This window comes from Seriola dumerili, unplaced genomic scaffold, assembly GCF_002260705.1.
Source record: "Seriola dumerili isolate Sdu_G_001 unplaced genomic scaffold, Sdu_1.0 BDQW01000219.1, whole genome shotgun sequence".
Taxonomy (NCBI): domain Eukaryota; kingdom Metazoa; phylum Chordata; class Actinopteri; order Carangiformes; family Carangidae; genus Seriola; species Seriola dumerili.
This window is the reverse complement of record NW_019174474.1, coordinates 8,639,679-8,664,893: the sequence shown is the minus strand read 5'-3', so window position 1 is coordinate 8,664,893 and position 25,215 is coordinate 8,639,679. Positions and strand designations below refer to the sequence as shown.

The 25,215-nt window shown below is 41.7% G+C and overlaps 1 protein-coding gene across 2 annotated transcripts in view; it reads right to left on the bottom strand.

Moving 5' to 3' along the window:
- LOC111228549 (SLIT-ROBO Rho GTPase-activating protein 1-like) overlaps window positions 1-25,215 on the bottom strand; it is an 80,776-nt gene that overhangs the window by 46,614 nt on the left and 8,947 nt on the right. For both annotated transcript variants that reach the window (XM_022754510.1, XM_022754511.1), the window contains exon 2: window positions 4,556-4,751. In XM_022754510.1, the coding sequence (XP_022610231.1) occupies window positions 4,556-4,751 (196 nt within the window). The remainder of the gene's footprint in view (window positions 1-4,555; window positions 4,752-25,215) is intronic.

Here is a 25,215-nt window from a genome sequence, read left to right as displayed (position 1 = left end):
TTGAAATCACAGATGCACCTAAGAGGTCCCACGAGTATGTCAATAGTTCCTTGATCACCTTGTATGTTTGTTAATGGGCTGACCGACTAAATCAAAGTGGAAGCCTGCAGTGAAAAGAGGACAGAACAAGAAAACAAGGAGGGGACTGACACAGGCCGTGACAACAAAATGACCTGTGGGAGTTGCTTACCCCACATAATGGCAGGAAAAATCTCTCAATGTCATCATTTCCCCCACAGCCAGGGCAGGAACTGGGTCAGACAGACTCACAGACGGATAGATGGGCCCCGATGGGGCTCAAACACAGGTAGGAAAAGGGAAGCTAATGTCCACGAGAGGCACAGAGGGAGACGAATGAAAACAGAGAACTCATTAGCAACTTAGTGCTTCATATGAATGTGGGTATTTGGATTGTTCTGTCCGTTCATGCGGTCTGAATCAAAGAGTCGATGGGTCATTGTCAACAAACTTGCACTCTCATACAGTAGCAGGATGCTGCCAATGAAGGATAATTACCACTTCAGCATGCAGGGTATTGAAACCGGATCCCTTATCAGCAGCAGAGGCAAAATGGCAAAGTCCTCTAGTGCCTTACTGATAACATCTTTCATTAATGAACTGTGGTGGCAGCCTGCGTAGCTGCAGCACGATCACCTGTAATGTAGTCGTACAGCTGCTGCCAAAGTACAGGGATCTACAAGTCCTAATTGGGCCAGTCCTATAATGTAAAGGAAGGTTAAAGTTAGAGATTTTAAAGTGTGCAACAGGGTGCCAAAGCCTACTAATAATTCAATTCAACACAATAATTGAATTCAAACACAAATGCTATCAACAATTTTCTCCCATTTAGCATTCAAACTCAATGCACTGCTGATAGAAATGTCTGGCAGTATGTACAGTATTCAGGCGCAGCATGTTTTACACCTTTTTATGCTCCCAGACAAAGAGAGCAAGTCCTTTCACCAGAAACTTAATTCTGGATAAAAGCAGCCTATTTAAGAGTTAAGATGATTCAAGCTGTGGCTCTGGCAACATAAATAATTCAATGATTCCTCTGCTCACCGTCTCCATGTCCATGTCCCTCCTTGAACAAACTTTGCATAATACAGTATATGGCAGTGTGTGTGTGTGTGTGTGTTTGTTTAAGAAAAACCAGGAGAGACAGAGTAGAATGTTTGCCCATATTTGTTCATTTGTATGTGTGTGTGTGTATATATGTGTGTGTGTGTGTGTGTGTGTGTGTGTGTGTGTGTGTGTGTGTGTGTGTGTTCTGCAAACAGCCACTAAGAATCAAATGGACAAGGCAGACAGGACTGAATGGCTCTCCCACAGACTGCTGCTGTGGGCTGGACACTTGTTTTGTTTCCTCACAGGAAGGGACAGAGAAGATACGAGTGAAATTAAAGCTCACAGAGACATGCAGCTTTGACCAACAGAATACATCATACTGAGCAGCATGTGTTCTGTAGAACTTCCTAACTTGACTTTATAACTTTGTAATTATCAGGTTGAACAGTTTTTTCTCATTACTGCCAACTGCATTTACCTCTGGTGGGAATATAACTTATTTGATTATGGAGCAACAGAGTAATATTTGTATAAAAACTGTAGTGACTGTAGTGGTTAACAGTCATGTCAGTAGAAGGGAGTGTGTTTGCAGCTGTTTAAATTGTGGCGATTGATTCTCAGCATGTAAGGCAAACCTGCACAGACCAGACAGCAGTGGCTTCTGAATGTGGCAAAGACACTAGTATGTTGAGCCTTTTAATGTGCAAGAATGGCATTAAAAAAAAAAGACAAACTTGCTTCATCGTTACCTCTTGCAAATATTAAAAAGTGGCAACATTATCTAATGTGGTATGAGATAAAAGTGTTGTCGTCCCAATTCTAATGTCAATGTGTGTTTAATATATATCCATCTTTACTGTCATCCATCTTCCACTGCTTTCTTGCACCAGTGTCGTCAGATTCAGACAGAGAAGAGCAGCAGTACACAGGGAACTTCCCCTGAAGCAAGATGGATTCCTCTCCAGCAGTGAGCTAGCGCACTACTCCCACAGGTGGCACAGAGTCTGTGCTTTCTGACAAACACAAACTTCATTTCACTCCTGAGGAGGATGACGGACTGAACTCCTACTGTGTCACAACTTTCTCCAAGCTTGGAGCCTGAGAGAGAGGCAGTTTTAGACCAGTATAAAACATGTTAAGATACTGGTAATGCAAGATATAAATACTTGATTGCCATTAGCAGAGACCTGAGTTCAATCACATTCACCAGTAGAAATACTTCCAGCCTGGTGATACATAGGAATCAGTGGTGGAAAGTAACCAAGTACTGTACTTAAGTACAATGTCCATTTTATGTGACTTTATACTTTTACTATGCTACATTTCAGAGGGAACTACATTTATTTGACAGCTTTAGTTACTAGTAACTTTTAAGAGGAAGATTTTACACAATGGATAACACAACAAGCTTTTAAAATACAACACATTGTGTAAGATTAAAACAGCAGTTTCCAAACTTGGCTTGTAACATCTCATAAAAAGCAGTGTGTAGTTGGGGTCCCATTTCAGATGTTTATGAGTTAACAGCTCCACCAAATAGTGATTTTTTCCCTCTAAACTTCTCATACGGTTTTATTTCAATAAATGTTGAAATGATCCAATATCTCTCCCTCTTTATAAAACTGTATATTAAGTAGTTCAAACCAGCTGCCTACACACTAATGTTTCAGTATTGATCATCTAATGTCATAATAATATATCAGTCAGAGGGACAAAACCAGTTCTTTTAATTAATACTTTTACTACATTTTGATGCTAATAGTAGTTTACTTTTACTTAAGTATTGTATTGGATGTTTACCTGTAATGGGGTATTTTTACATGGCTCTATTGGTACTTTTACTTAAGGACCTCGACACCTCTTCCACCACTGATAGCAATTAACACAAATGGCAATGTTTGCAGTTTGGTGGGAAGCCAGTGTGGGATCATATCTTTGTACCTTTTATAGCAACGTGATTTGTATGGAGGGGGGTGGGACTATAGAAGGAGGTGTTTCATTCTATTGGTTGAAGATTCTTAATGGCAGCTGACACAAACACTCCATGTGTATGGAGAGGAGGCATGTGGCTTTCTACAGGGAAACTGGGCATACTCCAAATTACAGAAAAAAGGGCAAAAATAGTCATTAAAACAAACTAAACATGTCATACATACTGCAAATTAAAACCATTTTAACTGAACGAATGACATTTCGTCAACGTGCCTGAACATCAGTTATGTAAACTGGATTTAGAGCTCCAGCTCCAATGACAGTCACATCAGTGGCCTCTTTTTGAGTGCAGCCTGTCTGGACTAATAACCAAAAAATGTATCTGCTCATTTTAATGGTACTTTAGCATTGTGCTGCTCGGCCACTCTGACCTGTCACGTCAAAACTGGCTTAAGGCTACAGATGGAACGAAAAAACACTTTTTCACACCACAAGTCTGTCCAATGAAAACAACATAAAGAATATGTGAGCACAGAAGCTTCACTGTACGTCTGTTGTTTATATACATGCAAAAATATCAGCCACACGATTTAAAACCCACAGGAGGGTTTTAATGTTATTCAGTCGTCTTGTATTTACTTAAGAAATACTTGCCAAATGTTGCCCTGTGAATGAAGTGACCAGACTGTACATCACGCGATGAAAAACCACAAAGCGCCATACCAGAGTCCCCTCACCAGTTACACACATGGGCACGCACAGCTGCTAGAGCCATTGGAGCTTCAGACAGAGAGCAGGGGCTATTTGCAGATGGCGAGGACAAACATAGGTTTTATTTTTGTTCCCACCACAAGTTCAAACAATATGTAAATGTCTGCTTTTTCCATGAGCAGACTCCTACAGTATAATAAGGCCAAAAACTATGGCACATTTAACTGTGTCAAGATCTTTAAAAAGGCTCCAAGTCAAACTGCTTCATGCCTGTGTGCAAGTTTCATTGGATTGCATACCACACAGTGTATATCAAATTTAAAGCAAAATTCTCCCCAGCACTGCACTGTACAATACTCTATTGTGGCTCATTATACAAAATGAAAAGTCAAGGTGGACTAATCATAGAACTCCCCAGCTACATTAGTGTGATGTAAAGGGCTAAAACTCATAGGTGTTAATGTATACATGGTATACATGTGACACAAAGACACATTACACAGAGCTGATAGTTAAATTATCCTTAATTAGTGATACACAATACAAGATAGGAAGCTAGGACTAAGAAAAAGAGAGTAGTCTGACACTAGCAGTTCAGAGGGCATAATATTTACAATAAAGACGTAAGAATAATTGATGATAAATTAAATAAATAAAAGTAACGCGTCACCATTGAGCTACTTTCCTGTCTTTGTTTGACTGATCAGTACAATGGTCCCATTAGAACTAAGATATTGGCTGCCACAATCAAGTAACATTGTTTTTAAGAGATAAATTCTGCCGACATTAATCCCTCTAATTCTCAACAACTACAGACAAACACTAAGACAGTGTGTCTCCTCACTTGTACTGCTGGTGATCCTTGGTGCTGCGAGTCTTTGCCATGAAGCGTTCGGCCAGTTTCTCCAGGTTTCTGGAGTATTCCATCTCAATCTCTGCCTTCTTCCTGAAGAAGTCCTGGAGGTCCTGCAGCAGCTGGACCCTCATCTCTGTCTGCTGGTCGAGACATTTCTGCTGCTCCACTAACTGGGCCCGGATCTCTGAAGGAAAGCAAACACGCACAAACACACACACACACACACACACATATATCAGAATGAAGCCAGAAGCTGAAGGGTGAAAATGAGGTTTATACATTCCAGTCATGCAGAAAAATCTGTACAAACAGTTTGTTTACATAATAGTAATATAATGTACCGTGACCATCTTTGAAGTATGGCCTCTCAATCATTGCAGATACATAGAGTCTTTTACTGAGCATACTGTAGATTGCAAAGACACCAACACGCAGAGAGCACTCAAACCAGACAAAAGTCGAGAGTTTCATCATGTCATAGTTTGGCCAAATCACAGACATTACCTAATTACAAATTATTAAATTTATCATTGTTTATCATCTATCGCTCAAAATCTATTACTTGGTAAATATAGGACCAAGAATTTGCAAGGTAAGCAGCTTCAGTACAGCACATGTACACATCAGTACAACAGAATGGTCAAATGCTGCTTATTATCCCTTAGTTATGGGTCCTCTGAGTGTTTGTGGAGATGTGAGGTTGGCAACATTGGTCTCAGGTGTTTCATTAAGGCTGAAAATAACTAAGATGAATGGAACCCGATTCCCACCAAACCCAGAGTTACAGCACACAGCAAAGTGAGCGCGCGAACACACACACACACACACACCCTCATCAGTGTCTGTGACTGAAAACCCAAGCCAGTTGAGAAAGCAGAGGAGCGACAGTGAGCCTCGTTTAAACAACTTGTATGTGCAGGTAAATTACCCTTTGAGGTCTTTTCTGAGGAATCATGCCTGTCAAAGTGCCCTTCATTTACATTTACATTTACACACACACACACACACACACACACACACACACACACACACACACACACACAGCTTCCTCCGTGTGTCCTGTCTGGCTAGGGCCATGTATAATGGATTTCTCCTAATGGGCGGTAGCCTGGGCCAGACATCTTCAGCAGAGGAAACAGATTAATGAGGTGATTTAGAGCCACACAGAAACCGATAGAGAGGGGCACAGAGTGATCCCTCATATTAAAGGCAGAAAACACTAAAGCTGCTACATGCCCTCACAAATTATTTGTACAACTCACTGGACTGGGTGTCATTATAAAGGTAACGTCTTGTAAAGTCTTACTGCCTGTTTCTTGGCATGCCGACAAAATATAGAAAATAACAGTCAGCTAAACAGGGCAAAGATGGCTGCTTCATGGCAAGGTTTAACATGTATCACATTTTCCACACTTATAGCTGATGAGGTAATGATAATGCAAACACCAATCTATAAAGATCAAGTATTTAACAGTCAGTAGGACTGTCCTTTGAGAAGAGCATCAAGCCTGATTAAAACTGCTATGAAATACGTGCTGTGGAGAGAATGAAGAAAGTATAAAGTGCATGTGAATGCAGCACATTCACTGGCACAGGTTCACTGAGGGCCCACAAGAAGTTCTGTGTCACTCAAACAACACTTTGTCCAATATTAAATTTAATTCTCTGACTTGAGACAGCGTGGGTTGAAGACATTGTTTGGCTCTCAGCTATTAAACCCATTTATGTAACAGAAAAAAACAGAAGGTTTTGCACTCTGTGACACCGGGATACTTTATACAGTAGAGCTAATTAATTATGAATCTGTTTCAGTCTGATCTCAGCTGTCTGATCAGCTACCGTGATCTCTCTTATGAAACATGCAGCACTGTTAGGTCTCTACTTGCAAGTTAAAATCAACAGTTTTCAATTTGTCTTGTTGTTTTCCTTAATCATGGTTACATGAGCACTGCCTAAAATCAAAGCATATTTTAGAATACTGCTAATTAAGCATGGCTCTCTTAGGCATTTGTCAATTTTTTTAAAAGTTGAACACCGCTCAGGAATATTACCAGTGCTGTAAATATAACATATAAAAATGTGTGTGTGTGTGTGTGTGTGGGTGGGGGGTGGGGGTGGGGGGGCTTTAGTGACATGACAACTGTATTCAAATAAATCTGTCTTATTTTTTAACTAAATAAAAAAATACTGACTCCTAATATTACGATCTGCACTTGAGATTTGAATTTGGCCCATTTGAACGAATTCGGATGATAAAACCTTATAATATTGTTTTCTGCAGTTGTCCTCTATATTAGTGCTGAATAGCAGCTCTGCCACAATTACCAGCTTTCTGGATGCCACTGTGTATCAGTTTTTCTTTTGGTTAGTCAGTTTAAAAATTGTCCTGTTGAGTGTCAGTCACTGACAGGAGGGTTCAGCTTGCGACTTCACCACATATAATGTGTTGGCTGTATTTGTTGCTGATAGACTGTAATTTTAGGCACTGACTATTTTTCCTCCTTTGATGACCATAAGACCTGCGTCACTGCTGACACATGCTGCTTCCAGTTTACACTTTCCAATTGGCTGTACGTAATTGGCTCATTGAGTATTAGCGTTTCTGCAATACTAAATCGGAATTGAGTAGTCTCTGCAATTGTGATTTACTTCTAGCAGAGAAAAAATCCTCCTGTTTATCTCCATGAGAATCTCAGCTATTGTAGTCAACATCACTTGAAATAGAGACTGAACCCAGAGCTGAGGGAAAGACAACAGATAAAGCATAGGCTTGGCTAAGAGTTTCCTCGTGGTCAACCTGATGCTAAATGAATAATATGGTAGTTAAGCAGATAAGTATTTGACAAGACAATTAGACAGCATCAAATGTCTTTGCAAAAAAGCCAAAAGATCCCTGAGAGCCTTTAAGGGAGACCAATAATAGTTCAGCCTGTCAAGCTACTTAATGGCCAATCAACTGCTGACTCAATTAGAAAGCTTCCAGTCTAAGAAGACCGAGAGCTACACTTGTGTGTATGAGCGAGTGAGCATGGACATGTATCCTTAATGCAGTAATCAAATTACCAAAAGGCTCGGCTCCATCCATCAGCATTAAATCTTCTCACAATCTTGATAAATTAGTCATTTACATCAGGTCTATTGGAAACTGTTGATTATTTTTTGCATTTTCAAGTAGCTGCTCCTTCTTTCTGGCACAGGAAATAAACCACTTACGAGACAGATGGGACACAAGGGAGGCGTTTCTGCAATACTAAATCTGAATAAAAGCTTATCACAGCATTTAAACTCTCCACCACAGTAAACCACGAACATCATGAGTGTGGACAATGGGATTTCAACAACTAAGTAGTGCCTTGATTGCAATAAATAACTCAAAACTTCAACATTAAGAACAGCAGGCAACAGACAAACAGGGAGACCACCAATGAGCATTAAGAAGGAGGTGGGTTAAAATGTGATTGCATTAAAGTCCGCTAGGCCGTTTTGATGAATGAGTAAAAACTTGCAATTGCTTCAATCTCTAGAGGATCTGGGGATTAAAACAAAGCTACAATGGCATTGACACAAAGGAGCGTACTGGAACATTTAACACAATTACATTCATGAATGCACACGGAAACTCATTAAGTCATTCACTTTCATAGTCAAACACTGGCTATTGAAGCTACAGCACCAAGTTGAAGTATGAGGGAAAGTCAGAGGAAATTACAGGTCTGGCACCTTCTGAAACTAGGATGTGCTTTGCAAACTGGTGTTTTGGTTAAAAAAAAAAAAAAAAAAAAACAGCCGCGAAAAAAAGTCAAACCAGGGCCATGACCACAGCAAGGCAGTTCATTTTAGAAAAGCATTGTTTTCTCATTTGGGCCCTCCTTCCTTAAACGGTAAACTGGTGTCTTTGATTTAAAAGCAACACCATATACATAGCAATGTCATAACTGCTATCCATATCCACTGGCATGTCAAACAACCTCTGTGCATGTTCTACCTGGGTGTACCAGGGTGAAGCACGTTTTAGCCTTAATGTGTCGATCTTACCTCTTACCAGGTGATGGCTATAATGCACAATTTTGTAGTTTGCCAACCAAATGAGAACTAATTTTGCTTTTCATACTATTCTGACTGTGAATATTCACATGTAAATACACAAATATTCACGTGACCTCTGATTACGATCTGAAAATCACATAAAAGAATGAGAGAAAGTTACCTCATCCCGGAGGCAAATACTTGAAATGAATAACAAAATTACTTTAGTGTTTGAGGACAGCTAAACAGCTCCCTTTGATCACACTGATGCTTCATCTAAATCCCCCGCTGCAGGCAACATCAGCTGTCTGACTGGTTTCTTACAAAACTAACACAGACAACATAGATTGACATGTGTGACCTTGCACTGTATTTAAAAATTGACCCACTGTAATCCAAAGTTTTCCTCAATCAGGATCCATATTACTGTTACAGCGAGTGTTGCTCTACTATTACATGGTGCATTCCTGCCGTTCTGAGGTCATCTGTATGGTAAACACGTGTAGAGGCTTCTATGCCGAGGGATTTGGGTGTGGGGAGTGTGTGTGGAAGGGGACATCAAAGCCCTCTGTGATCCCTTTTAAACTGGGGGACGGAGGGGAGATGAGAGCACCTGTGCACTGTGTTGAGAAATGACGCTACAGAAGGAAACAACAGTGTAACGTTGTAGAAAAATAATAACAGTGTGTCCCTACATTTCTTTCTCTGTATCCACTGAGGATGCAAACAGTTTGACAAAGCTCTACAGGCTTGTATAACCATATTCAGGTACATGTTGCCACGTGTGGATAGTGGCTTGCAGAATTAAAACAGGGTCTATAAAGCTGTCAGCAACAAATCCAGCTGACTGATGGACATCCAGTCAATGTGGCCCCGAATGCACATGATGTCAATATAAACAAAGAAAGAGCACTGTTTGGTCTTTGTGGTGATCAGTTTGGACCAAAGCCCTTTTGTTTCTGGACTGGATGTTATCCAATTGCTCCTTTGGAGGCCACATCACATACTTCCCATAACCCCATTCACAGCGACAAATATGTCCAAAGTTGCAGTTCAGAATGGCTTCTGATTTGCCAGATAGGCCTGTTCTATTGTCAAAGAAACTGCAGTGTAAGCAGGATGGGTACTGACCCACAATGTTGACCTACAGAGAGAGAAACTGGGCTTCAGTAAAAACAACTCACCCACTGTCAGAGGGCCAGAGAGATAAGTTTTTTCTTTCTCTCTTGAACTCAACAATATGTTCTCCCCTGCTACTCTCAATTAACCTTGCTATGAATCAATCTGTCTAAAAAGCATCTATTAAGTTCGCTGAGTGCTTCAATGTATTCCTCTATGGGTACCAGAAAAGATTATAAACTCTCTGAGAGTTTCTACAGTTTCTCTGAGTTGATTACAGTCTCCACCAGCAGCTATCTGGGACATGCTGTACCACATCAGTCCCAGGGCTGCATTTCCACATGTAGAGTGGCTGATCAGCAGCACCTGAAATAGCAGCTGAGGCCTGGGGAGGGACGATACAGGAGGGTGCCCAGCCCCACCATCTGCTTCAGATCTAGGGTTTGGGAATAGGGGGGTTGTCTGTGCCTCTTCTGGAGGCTGGATACAAGACAGGATAAATACCATCAAAGGTAATTACGAAACGGCCGATCAGTTTTTAACATAGCACAAGCTTTCAATTACTGATGGAGGGGGATCACATGCCAGAAATGGCAAAGTATCTACAGTACATCTTCTGACATATTTTGTGTATACTGTTAATCCAACAAGGGCCAACTGCCATACTTAATTATAGCGAGGCTATCAGTCATGTTAATGCTTCTCTGATAAAAGCATACCATGTGGGAAAAATTATAGAAAAAGTAGTTTCATCCAAGCAATTAGATTGGTAAAAGATGTGCCTACCACGTTGCTAATTTCCAGTGAGCATGACTCACTGTGCACTGGGTTGGTTTTTATGTTGAGTCTCGTGGTAACCAGGGATCTGTTGTTTGATCTAGTTTACCTTCTAACGTCTGCACACATTTTGTTAAGAGCTTTTCAAACAACAGACAGTACACTCAATCATTTGCATTGCTGTCTCTGTTGTTAATACATTAATGTGCCAGCGCAACAGAATATCTTTCTTTAAATAATCAATGCAAATCATGTGACAAGGTTATGCTCAGATTAGATATTGAAAGAGAAGAAGGATGCAGGATGCAAGATTGCAGATATAATGCGAAAGATATTAAGTTGGACTCATGCCTGTGGCAACACATGGCACACACCTGTGCCAGGGAAGCCACCACCAGCACAATGTGCAAAGTTAGTCTTCAACAGATCTCCAGGCGCTCTATGTTAGATGTTCAAACCCAGATGTAAAATTCACTCCTGTAAGCACTCTTGGCCATCCACCTCTCCTTCTCCCTCCTCACCTGAAGCTTTTTCTGCCCTCTCTCTCCATAATGTTAATGACAGGCAGATGGATGGGAACTAAAGGCCTGCAGGGTCTAGTCCTGTTCAACCAGGCTGCCATGGAGTGTTGGTGATATGAGGCCAGGTGGAATGGCGTGCTAGGCCCTCAACCAGATGGGGAGACACTTGAGGGACTGCTACACTAAGCACTGACAAGAATAGTGTTTCCCATACATTGATTTATTTGTGGCAGCTTGCTACAATATTGACACCAACAGCCACTTATTGATTATCTATTTTTACCTCCACCATGCAGGTTATGTTTTCACTCATGTCCCTTTGTTTGTTGGTTTGTTAGTTTGCTTGGCAGCAGGATTAGGCAAAAAGTAGCGACCTGATTTGCACTGAACTTGAGGGATAGAGCATGAACCACAAAAGAAACCATTAAACTTTGTAATAATAATGTTTTCTATAAATTAGATTTTTTTTTTCTCAAGTCCGATATATGTTTTTTGACATTGACTTTGGGGACTGGGCCCATTGGCTAATAACAATCAACCATCACCGAGCCAACCAAAGTCAGCGAGGGTTGTTATTTGTTTGACATAACATGAAGCAATGGAGTTTTGCATATTGTTCAGTTATTTATTTGTCACAAAGCTCTTGCTAATTAAAATATTTTCATTGGAGTACCTTATATACAGTATTATTTATCACCACAAATAGAATCTAATTCTGTGGGAAACACCGTCAAACATCATGTGACTGATGGAGGTAGATTTTAAATCGGTCACTTGTTCTGCATAGTTATAAAAGGCAAAGCATCAGACTGAGCAGAATCATCAGAGGAGCAGACAACACAACTGCTCTTTGAAGTTGGAAATGGGTAAAGTAAATGTAACAAACCAGGAATTTGCTCGAAGCACTTGGTGCTATGTCAACAAATGGTGGCATTCTGTGCCCACATTTAGTGTGTTATGTCTATATTTTGGCCTTAAGCTGTTGTTACCACTAATGCTACTATAGTAAAAAAAAAGAAGGCAACAAAAATCATTTTCAATAATTATTTTTAACAGAAACATTTTACGACTTTTTATGAGAACTCATAAAATAACACTGAGTCAGACCCACAGCCAGAGATGATCTGTAAGCTATCATTGTAATAGTAGTTTGCTATGGGCCAGCGCCCATTGCTCACTTGACCTACATCATACTTGCTGTGGCACCCTCAAGAGTCTCCCAGATGGGACAAGTTTTTCCATTTGACACACCTGACTCATTTGAGCCAATAAGGCATGACCCAGAGAGTCACACACAGTACACTTTTTAAATAACATTGTGCTCTGACAAAACCTGACGAGGTCACAAGGCATTCTTCTGAAGGAGGAACTGTGTAGTGACTTCATTACGTTGGTGGTTTCCCATGTGGTAAGAAATTCATCATGTGCTTGGTATGTCAGACTTTGCTGGACGATGCCACCCCCTCTGGCTTACATCCGGACATGACTGCTTGAGTGTGTCACTCCTGCAGTTGTTATCTCAGATTACCTCACTATTGAGATTACATTACTGATATGCAGGTCTTCTATTTACCAACATGTGTCATATCCACTCTGTCTGTGATGAAGCATACAAAGCAGTAAAAAGGTGAAAAATCCTATTTGGTTGAAATAAAGCTGTCAGGGACACAGTTACAGCTTGAAGTACACTCGTCTGTCTGAACTAACACAGTGCTGCCAACAAGGCTCAACAGATTCTCTCCGATCACATAAAGCACAGCCAAACTACACACAACACACTGCCAGCTTTACTAAAGCATTTTATCTCAAAACATTACAGAACTGGCAAAGTGGGCCGCATTACAACATCTGACTGACATGTTAGCAGCTTCCAAAACCACAGAGAGGCTTCCAATGGAAGTACTGCAGGCTACTGTGATCCAGAGAATGACTGTTAATTCAGAGTGGAAAAGAGCCTGGCCCATCGTCCTCTGCTTCTTTCAAACGCACCGAGCTAAACCAACAGGAGATTTTATGATCCAATAGTATGACTCTACTCATGAGAAGTGATTTACAACAGGCATGTTTTACAGCAACATATCTGCATGGAAGCTTTGTTTATTGGTCACTGGTGCCACACCCATCCTGCTGAGGAGAGGAAGACTATCACCTGTTATTTGATTTCCACATGCACGCGTATAAGTAAAAGGAACACACAAGGCCCCTGTACACAACTTAACAGAGGTAAAAACAACAAAAACAAGAATAAACACACATCAGCTACTTCTCTCGACAACTCCAATACACACACAGGAAATGCAGTGGCTGCTGTGATTTGAGTTCTTGTGTTTTCTCTTGGGCTCGGGAGTATTGTGGGCGGCAGACCCATAGAGCTCAGGTTCCTTCCTGCACTCTGATTTTTATAGTCTGATTCAGAAACAGCTCAGCCACGGCAGCTAACTGCGCTTACTGTTCAAACACAATCCACTCCAGCAGTCAACAGACAGATGTGAGATGCGGTACGATTCTCACTGAGCAAAATATATACACTTAAATCTATGTCAGTTCCATTCAACAAGGTCGTATTTAAATGTGTAATTTCAATAACTGTAATGTAATAATGTCTGCCAATTAGATTTAGCTCTGTCAAAAAGGCATAGTAGCCAAAAAGCCATTGTTGCTAAGGCAACGCCCCCACAAATGAGAAGCCTGCAGCGAGCAGGAGAGAGATCAATCACCGCTGACATTGTGGTGGCCTGTAAGGACCATCGTTTTGATCCAAACAAAATAAGAGTGTGAGGAGCTGAATGCTGGGACAAGTAAGCACACTTTAGAGCCCAGGCTGTTTATTCAGCTGCTGGTTAACATCTAGACATGCTGTTTGATCTGGACACCAGTTTGGTGTGTTTGGTCCGGCCGAGATTTGTGTGACTGGATGTGTGCTTGTGTGTGTGTCGGTTAGAGTGTGTGTGAGCTTTAATTCTGCATATTAGTGAGTTGATATATGCATGCATCTTTTTGTGTGTACACTCTTAAGGGATCTCTCTTGGATGTCAAATATTCACCTCTGTACACATGAAAGGTTCTTCTGATAATTTTGTAACTTGCTCATTTGCAAGGGACAGCAGCCACAGTCAACTTAGATTCACAGTGATGGTTACCCAAACACAAAAGGAGCCAACTGCAGTATTTTCAAAGAAATCTTGAAAGCCTAGAGGGGGTGAGAATTTGACACTTGAAAATTAGATTTTCGGAAGAACAACCCTAACAGAATGAGCGAATGTGCTTCACTTTAGCGCTTCAGGCTGAGGACGATAAAAAATGTGGAGGAGCAACGCTCAGGACAGGAAGTGGTTACATCTGTGTGGCTCAGCATCAGAGAAAAGGGAATCTGTGAGAAATACATTGATCTCTTTCAGTCTCTTGGCCAGACCTCACCCACTTTTCTCATTCATCTCCAGACCTTACCCAGCTGCTCTGTCTGTTGCCCTAAAGGGACCAGTGTGGGTGCTTGTGTGTGAAAGAAAGAAGGAGAGACTCGGATAATCTGTGGACTCAAAACCAGTCAAGGCAAAGGCTGTCAGCTTGTCTTAATTTAAAAGGCAAGTACACACACACACTGGAGTTTAGAAAAGTACACTGGACATACAGTATATATCAGAGTTGGTAACAATTTCTATTTTTCCGAATGAAAAATGACACCTCGCCTTGCATCTGGCCTGCGCTTTGTGCTTTTGTTTGAGGATATTAGTGATGAGAGAGATAAAGGAGCTAAAGCTCGTATGTCAAGGCAGCCAGTCAGCTTCTCATTCTCAACAAAGCTAACCTCAGGCTCAAGACTTGGCTGGGCAGGCCTGCAGCTCTTACAGTTGGGATGTTTGTTTGGGGTAACAATATTATGAAAATTCTGCGGGCGGACAGCTGAAGAGATAAATGCCTGTGAAAAGGGTGTCGCACGAGAAACATCTGGAACGGAGGCGCACAAGCTTTCATCTATAGGAATATTTTCTTCCCCTCACAGTAAACAAATGGAAACCGGAGCACACTGGTGGAGACTTGAATAATACAAACTTGGAAAGATGAACCTAAAGAATGGCAGAACAATTATGTGGCCTGCGGTGATAAGCGTTTGAGGAAGGGGTTGCTTCTGTGAGACTGTGGATATATTCCCTTCTTGTGGGCCCCAAGGAGGCGGGAAGGAAAGAAAGAGACAGTGGTAGCATATAAATGAATAGTCGCGCAATGTGGCTCCTCTCCAGTGCACCTGCATACACTCTCAACTCACACAGAAACAGGTGGAGGGAGGGGAGGTGTGCACCTGTGTGGGGCTACATTGCAGGTATGCAGGCCAGAATGCTGGTGGAGGGGAGGGGGCGAATCAGTTTGACAGATCTGTGACCTACAAGTTCCTTGCCCTCAGTTCCCGACTCCCCCTGTACATCTCCTGACCTCTGTTCTCCACCCGTCTCCCTCCAATGCACACTGGACAGTTTGGTCTCAGCTCAGATTTTGTCAGTGGCCTCTGATGGTGCCAAGAGCTGCCAGGGTCTCTCCAATGCTGCCTCTTATTTTGTTCTGTGAGTGAATCTTTAATCTTTTTCTCCGTCTGTTTGCTGGGGACTCAATTATATGCTCTTTTACCTCTATTGTATTCAGTAATACAAGTTGAAACTACACAAAAGCCCAAAACCACACGTTACATTGATACAAAAAAGAGGGAAGCAGAACATCCTCACATGAAAATCTGAAAACAGTGAATATTTTGATGTTTTTTTGCTTGAAAAATGACATCAATAATAAATAAAATACTAAATAGTGTAAGTAGTTTTTGCTGAATGAATTGATCAATAAAATTACTACTATAAATGTACTATAAACTATAAGCATGGCTTAACTATGATTCTAGTCAACCACAATTACATGCAAAAAAAAGTATAACTTTAATATTGCTCTTTAGTACGCATATAAATCAAATCTGTTTGGGTTGAGGCTCTGCTACATCCCACATTCTTTGAATGTTTGTCTGCACACTGCCTCTTTGTCTACTTGCCTCTATTGTCCATCCATCTATTCCTATGCCATCTGTCTATGTGTCTGTCACCCTGTCCAGCTGTCTGTTTACCCGTAGTGTTTGTACATCTGCCTTCCTTCACAGAAAGTACATCTCTATTTTAGAGGCCTGTCTTCCCACACAGCAACGTGGAGACACCAGAGCCGGGCAGGAACTCCATGGCCTGGAGCCAGCTGGAGCCGCTGCCAGTTTGGGTTGACAACGTGTTCCCACAGTCGGGACACTGTGGCACCATTGGGCCAGAGGAAAGTATAGAGGGGGAAGAGGAGATGGCTGTACACAGCCATAGCTGAGGTGTCACCGACAAGCAGGACCACCCAACCAACATACAACCCAGAAAAAGAAGAATGCACTTGGTAACTCAATCAAAGAGTCAGATCATCAGCAACATCTTAAATGTGATGTGACAATCTCTCTTTTTGTTGCGGCACACCACACAACAATTACTGCATACAAGAATAGCAACCTTTTTTTTTTACAGCAAAGTTATGTCTGTGAGTTGAGTATGTGTTCATTAAACTTCCTTTGAACTTTGACCCAGTGAAAACAGCATCCTATCTGTCAAAGCCATGACGCTCAGTTCAGGGTTTTGTCTGAGACTTCTGCAGTAGATTCACCAAATATAACTTAAAGCACAAAACAAGGAAATGTTGAAGGATGCCATTCAAGAGACCAAGAGACAAATGTATTACTGCTGAGTGCTTGCTACCATTCAGGTCAGAGCTGTCTGCTGACTTAGGAGCTTAGAGAAACTAGCCACAGTCTCTCAGACATCTCTGTCGAAGCCTCCCATTCCTCTTATTACACAGTCCATCTCCATAAACACCTGGCTCTATGTGTCCCTTCAGACTCTTCAGAAAGGAAGAGGTCCATAATGCAATTTTAGTTGACGGCTCTCCTAAATGAATTCTACATATTACCACAGCAGAGGACAGGGAAGCACACCTTGGAGCTATTTTTCATTTCCCTTTCGTGCTAAAATGTTTCATCTTCCCACTTAATGAAAACAAATGCCAGCAAAAGATTGACCGGTGATTAGCTTAATCCATCTTTTTATGACTCTAAGAAAAGATCAGTAGATGAAGGGAGGCTGTGTACTTCAAAAATATGTTAATGTAGGAACAGGTTCAAAAACAGGCTTCACCAACACAAACAAAAACACAATAAAGTAATAAAGTAATGAGCAAGCTCCTTGTGGTTTGTGCTTTAATCAAGGTTTGTCCTACAGTAACAGCCTATATTATCGCTCTGTAAAACTGGGGTCATCTGTATAAAAACAGATCCAAAAATTCTTTCAGAATTATTTCAAACTGTGAGAGTCTCTGTAGATGATGGATTCATAAAGCCATATCTGAATACAGGTATTAATTACACATGAGTGCTGAGTTGTGGCAATGAGTAGGATAAAATGAAAAGTTAATATAAACTAAATGCTAATAAGAGGATTGAAAGTCTCGAACCATGCTAGGTTAACGGATACTAAAAGCGCAAACAGAACATCTGATAAAGATCCACAAGGCCTAACATCTGTCATCACAATATTATCATGTGTATTTTTAACACGATATCAATATTTTATTTTTTCAATACCAGTATATCGCTACACCCCTACTCTTGAGCCTATTTCTTCAATAGGTCAGAAACCCACAACAGTGAATACGAAGTGAATGAAAAGTAAATAAGTGTATGTGGTTACTTTCCTGCAGTAGGGAGGGAAGAGATTTATCTCTACTGATGTGTGGTTGGGTCCGTGATTGATGACACCTTCAGGAGAGCAAACGGCCTGCCAGCATGTGTGTGCAACAGACAGAAAGAGCAACGGCCAACCTCAAACATGCACAGTGGACTACATTATGGCTTGTGACAGAGGGGTGCACAAATACCCTGGATTCAGAGGAAAAAATCCCACATGGGAAACATCAGGCATTCCTTGATTTGTACTGTAGCCACTAAACAGCAAAGAAAAACATCATCCTCAGCTCATGTGTTTTCCTTCTTGTTACTGACCACCCCTCGCTGTGCCCCTCCCCTCGTCCCGCCACAAAAAACAGCACCTCGCAGGATGTGTGGTTTCTGGGCCTTTGATAGGGTTAAACCAGTAGAGGAGCTGGAGGGACCGAGGAGGAACAACCCTACTATTCAAGGCAAGGCCTGTAATTCCAGAGGCATGGACATGTGCTGCAAGCCCGCTGAGGAGAGAGAGGGAGCAAGAGCAACAGAGAGGAGGAGGCAGAAATGTATTCGAAGCTGGTTTTTAGTAGGAAAAGTGTTGGAGGGCTGAGAGCCGACAGCTCTGATAAACTCTTGGATAGAAAAGAACTGAGGTGCAGAGTTTGTTGCAGAGACTGTAGGCTGTCTATATTTTTCTGACGACAAAAATGTTGTAGAAAGACTACCCTAAGGTAACTCCTTCCATGTTCACTTTAAATAAATTGATCAAAATAAACTACTGTTAGTCCATGACAGAGAAAAGGCACATCCAAAGGCTGCGTTCACGTACAGACCGCTGCAATCTGTACACAACCAATAGAAGCAATGCAAATACACTGAAACATGGTGCTGAAAAGTTTTCACTGGTGGGAAAAGGGCTCAATACAAAGTTAGCAGGAATGCACGTCGATGTTCACTCTTTTCTCGATTGTACACAACAGCTTCCATCTGTTGTTCTCTTTCAGCTCATCTGTAAATCTAAGGATTGCTTCAGCAGACTGTTTTTGTCCTTATTCTCCTCATCTTGCTTATCTCCCACTTCAGACGTTTTTGAAAATATATCCCCAAATTCAATTTAAGCTATATATTTTCTAACAAAGAGCCTCTGGAAAAAAAAAAAAAAAAAAAAGACACCAATATGAATCCCACGAAAAAGACTTTCAAACTTCAAACTTGTAATCAGCTCCAGTCTTCTATTTAGATCTCCCAGGGACAAGTTTAAAAAGCCAAGGCTACTTTCAAGGTCAGAAAAGATGGATAACATGTCTTATCTGCAAAGGAGCAGCTGGCTGAGACAAAGCACAGCTGAAAGTTTGTACTGTCATGCACGCTCTACGCACGCACCACGCACAGACACATGCCCATTCAGCCTTCTCTAAAAATACTTTTACAAACCCCACTGTGTCTACACACAGGCAGTATTGATTACAAGGGTAATGCCTTTAAATTAGACTCTAAGTAGCACACAGTGTCCTTGTGTGCGAGCCTTGTGAGTGTTAATAGGATGTATTAATGTTTATTTAGTAATGTGCCCTGTGTGTGTCATTTGTCTATCTGCTTCTGTCTGTACACTCCTGTCTGTCATCTTTTCAATGTTTCTATGTGAATAAATGATGGTGAATAAATGACCAAGAGCCTTTTATTCACCTATTTCAAATCTTCCTGTAGTGTGGATGACCTGTTCACATCCACACATCCCCCCAAACTCTTCTGTGAGGAAAAACAGTTCATCTTTTCCCACCTGGTGCTCAAAGTTGTGACAGCTGAAATAATCCACTCTTGGAGACGAATTCAGCCCCGTGTAAACATATTCACTTTGGGGAATGTGGAGTGTGAGCTCTGGCAGGAAGAGTAGAGTGATTTAAGAGTCATCTTTCAGCAGTGCTAATACATTCGGACTTCATTATACTTTTTTGAGATGTCTGAGTGAGAATTCAGTTTGTTATTGAGATTATGATGAAGCAAACAGACACAAATACATATTACTACACTGAGAACATCAATGGATATGTCCAAAAGCATCTTGTTAAACCTTAACAGTTGCAAACACCTCAGTCAACGTCACAACATTCTGGACAGCTGATGTCCCACGAGAAGAATGGGAGAGTTGGAGCCAAGGTCTCTGAAGGGAAATGAGTCTGATGAAGTCTGTCTGTTTATCTATCTCCCTCACTCTTGGGTCTGTTTAGCTATGACGACACCGTGCCTCACTTAGGAAACTGCACTCACAGAACACTATTAGGTACAACTGCGTATTCATGCTATAAGCCAATCAGTCAATAATGTGGCAGCAATGCGATGCACAAACTCATAGCTTCAGTTCATGTTCATATCAATTCAGTTTTATATAGCGCCAAATTATAACATACATTATCTCAATGCATTTTAAAGAGGAAGGTGAACGCATGACAATATTACAGAGAAGCTGACCCAGTTCCAAGCATGAGGACGTCAGACATGCTGGTTTGACTATTTCTGAAACTTCTCTGCTTCTGGGATTTTCATGCACAACTGTCTCTAGAGTTTATGGACAGTAAAGATAACCACTCTTTACAACTGTGGTGAGCAGAAAAGCATCTCAGAATAAACAACACGTCGAAACCTAGAGGCGGATGCCATTGAGTTCCACTCCTGTCAGCCAAGAACAGAAATCTCAGGCTGCAGTGGGAACAGGCTCACTAAAACTGGACAGTTGAAGACTGAAAAAAAAAAATGTAGCCTGGTCTGATGAATCTGGATTTCTGCTGAGGCATGCAGATAGTAGGGTCAGAATTGCCTTGTGTCAACAGTCCAGGCTGGTGTTGGTGGTGTAATGGTGTGGGGAATGTTTTCTTGGCACACTTTGGGCCCCTTAATACCAATCAATCATGGTTTAAACGCCACAGCCTGTCTGTGTATTGTTGCTGACCGTATGCATCCCTTTATGGCAACAATTTGCCTTCTTCCAGAATGATAATGCATCATGTCACAAAGCAAAAGTCGTGCCAAACTGGGCTGAACATAACAATGAGTTCAGTGTACTTCAGTGGCCCTCCCAGTCACCAGATCTGATTCCAACAGAACACCTTTGGGATGTGGTAGAACAGGCAGCATGAATGTGCAGCTGCAGAAATAATGTGATGTAATCATGTCGACATGGAGGAGATTCTCAAAGAAATGTTTCCAATATCTTATGGAATCAACAGCATGAAGACCTGAGAGCAAAGGGAGAACCTAACCTAAGTGTATACAATGATTGCATTACTACAGTTGTTATTGCTGAGCCATGCAGGAAATTAGTTGTTCCTTTTATGTTTGCTCTGGGTTTAATTTGCTCTCTAGTTTGATTATATACTGATCAACCTCTCTCTTTTTTTTTTTTATTCAGCAATGCTGACACAGTATCGTTTATAATTTTCTTTTAAAGAGCCAGTATCACTACATCCACAAACCAGAGACCAAATTTGGTACGTCATAGTTCATTTCCAATTAATAGCCACATATTTGCAGCATTTCGTGCTGCATCAAACTACACTTACATGTCCATCTACATAGAAAACGGTTTGGTTCTCAAAACACCTTGAAAAGTTTCACAAACTAACCAGTTGTTTCAGCCAAACTTAACCAGGCTAAGAGACTCGTATATAAAGTTTATAGACAATAACCTGATCGGCTGACACTGCACTCTCAGTCTGAATGTCAGCAGAAGAGTGTCAATATGACTTAGACCTTCATCTGGCTGGTCGCAGGCTGGGGATTGAGGGCACAGGGGTTGGGACTAAAATGGGCAGGTTGGGGGTTAGAGTAATGAAGTGCATGGATGGGTGAGCTAAAGCTGGGATTGAAGATTGAGGGTAGAGAATTAAGGGCAGGTGGAGGATAGTTTGGGGGGGGGGGGCTGCCTAAGAGCTGGCAGTTTAAGTAGAGAGAAGAATCATTTCCCATGCATAAGAGTTCATGGCTTGTGTACAGAGCCAACACAGACGTTTGTGGTGGGGCTTTTCCTACAGCCACGGGAAAACGCCACAGAATTTCTAACAAGAGCAAAACTTCAAAGCAGGCGCATAATCTAAAATCAAAGAGATATAATTATGCTGATATGATACACTTCAGAGTTTCAACCAAATATGCACACATGCATTTTTAATGGCTGTTTAAGGGCTGTGAATGAATCATCAGAGACCAAGAAAGAAGGACCATCTTAAGCCTACAATCATTGTCATTTTATTATCATGCAAGTTTCAAATGTTCCCAGAATTAAACAAAATATTTAGTAGAACCCTGCGTTACTCGAGTTGCAACTAAACAAACGGACAGCTCAAATCAAACTTTAAATGAAAGGGAGAATTTAATGCTGTACTACAAGATTCGAATTTCTTTTCGCTCTCAGTCTGACGCAACAACATCTGTAAGGCCAAAGCCGCACTGCGAGGGCATAATAATGAGGCTGGCTAGATCGAGACGGCTGACTGCAGTGCAGCTGAGTTTGGTGGTTTAAACTGAGGCACGGATAAATATTTGCTCCACATTCCTCTTCCCAAGATCAAACTTAAGAGATCCTCACCTGACAAAGGAAACTTAAGAACAGGGGGAGAGGAACCAGGAAGGACAATTACATGTTTATGTCTGATTGAGGACTACACATTGAAAACCCCCCGTAACTCCTGACCCTAACCCAACGGGACAAATTTCTAAAGAGAAACTCTCAGGTGTACAAAGGTTGAGAATGGCTCACACCTGATTTGTCAGGTTTGAACTTTACTCTCTAGCTTTCGTTTTTCATTCTTGATGCAATTATCTCATAGATCTTTTCTCTGAGCCCAGCATTGCTCAAAAAAGACGCAGTTGTAGTTCAAATCATATCATAAGTCTTCCCCCTCACTCGGGTTTCAGAATAAGCAACCGTCTCTGCGTCCCACACTGTAGCCTGAGGACCAATCAGTCCCCTTGTCACAGTCCGGGTCACAGCCAGCAGGGATTGATTTCTCACAAGGCATCAGCGGTGAAAGCCAAGCCGTGGAGAATGAGGAAGTCCACAATGACGACACCTCCCCTCCCACAGCCCCCTTCCTCACAGGGCACCAGAGGCCAAGATAATATGATCAGCTCCAACACACACACACACACACACACACACACACACACACACACACACACACACACACACACACACACACACACACACAGAAGATGGGAGAATGAGAAGGCTTTGCAAAGACCTAATTTCCAGATAATTATGGTGGAAGCCAATATGGAGGAAGTGACAGCGAGTTACGTGCTGTTATCTCCTCCGACCTACCCTCAGGGAGGCTTTAACTGCCAATCCTCTCCCACTTTTCTAAGTACCAACGGCTGACTCTGAGAGCAGCCTCTCAGTTTGGCTCTCAGGCGCAGAGATGACATGGCTTCCACTGAAAAAATGTCTGTCAGAATATCTCATTAAGGGCCTTTGTCATCTCCCCTGTGTGAATACAAACTTGGCATGACTGGACAGGTGAAATCGAGTGCAAGTTTTGCCTGTAGGAGGCCACACCACACAGATCCGCCCAGTGCTTTTGGATTACCACATGAGATCTGAGCCGAGCGGGGCCGGAGAATGAGATGGACCTCAGGGCAGCTGCTCAGAGTGCGAGAGCGAGGGACAAAGAGGGAGAAAGAAGAAAAGAACAGACAGATCAGCTTTCACTGCTCTTTGTTTCTCTACACTATAGCGAGCAAGACTGGGCCTTTCTCTTTTCTGTCTCCCACAGAGCCCAGAGATAGAGGCCACCCTTTCGAGTGTATGTGTGTGTGTTTGTGTGTGTGTATGTGTGTGAGTGTGTGAGAGAGAGAGAGGGAGAGAGAGAAAGCGAGAGACCACAGTCCAGTCATGCATGTACCACACACCTAGCCAGGTTGCCATGCATCACGCCCCTCTGACACGCCATTAACCAGGACAAATCACAGGACCCCAGGGGAGACGGTAGCTTCCTCCACACAGCCTGATTAAAAAGTAAGATATATGAGGCATGTCCACAGTGTCTGTGTCCATGCAGGGCAGCTGACTGAGCAAGTTTATGCAGACACACACAAGCACATACACTGTGCTAAAAAATTTTAATTGTTCTAAACAATCTTATTACCAGCTTTTCATAATCTATAATTATTTAAGGGAGAGATAAAAATGTGTCCTCCACATATATATATATATATATATATATTCCTTCATTACCATCTGTGTCGGACAGGCTTTGCACTACTTGAGGTTATGAGAAAAAGGGCAGACCAGGACAGTATCACACTCGTTCTATTTCCAGACGAGCCTGATCTACAAAACTAACTTTGCTTTGCAGCTCATGCCACTCCTATTAAACTCTTAAAAAAAAAAAAAAAAGGGCTGTCAGAAGTCTGCAGGGACTTCTTGAAGAGAGCGATGTGCTCCACTTCATCCCAACCTAAAAAAATCCACCAGAAAAAGAAATGACACGGCAAAGTTTTTCTAAGAACTGCGTAGTAGCTACATGCAGTGTTACAGTGCACAGTCAGGCCGCTTCCTTAAGGAAACAAGCCATGGGTGTCACGAGAATCAATACTAGAACAAGGGACAGACATTTCGTGCCCGAATGAGAAAGAAGGAGCAGTGCTTAAGAAGCAAGTGAACAACAGAAAGGAAATTTGTTTCATCATGGTTAAGTACTCGCCATCCATTTACTACATTCATCCAAACATCAGAGTTCTACCACGGTAAATACAAAGAACAACACAATCTTTTTGTAACACGTTATCTGACTGTCTAACTAACTTGTCGAACCTTCACAGTTCATAAGATGTGGTGGAAACACAAACAAGAATGTGAAAAAGGGGAATTCAGTTTCTTTTGTAGTTCCTGAGTTTAGTTCCTGTGGCTTCACATTTCCTCTGGTCAAAAAAAGAGCTATAATTCCCAGGAACAGGTTTGCCAGTTACCAGTCACTTTGCAGTCAAGTTGCACATACAGTAGAACTCACTGAACACTGAATTGAAAGCTGATTACTTATTCGTTTGAATGGCCAACAGGTATCCATGATCCCTGCTGTCAGCATGACAAGTACCCCCAACTAATTGAGGAGAGTTGGCAGAACTGAGGTCTGAGGATGGAGGTCAGAGAGCAGAGGTCACTAGTTTGGTGACCACAGGGTCAAGTTGTCTTGGACAGAAGGCCGCCAGCAGGGGTTCAGTGAGAGGACAGAGACAAAGGGGCAGAACAGACAGAAACTGAATACCAGAAGTATTACATGGAGTATTTCAGTTATCAACTTCTAGTATTAATCAGATTGCTGTGTGTGTGACTGTGTAAGTGTGCTAGAAATAGTTGATGACTCAGCTGCATTATTTTCTTTCATCTGACTGTAAACCAGAGGCGAGAAGAAGATACAAGGAGGTATCAGCTATTTCATCTGTTGCATAACAACCGCATGACATGAGGTCTCATGACAATAAAATGATTG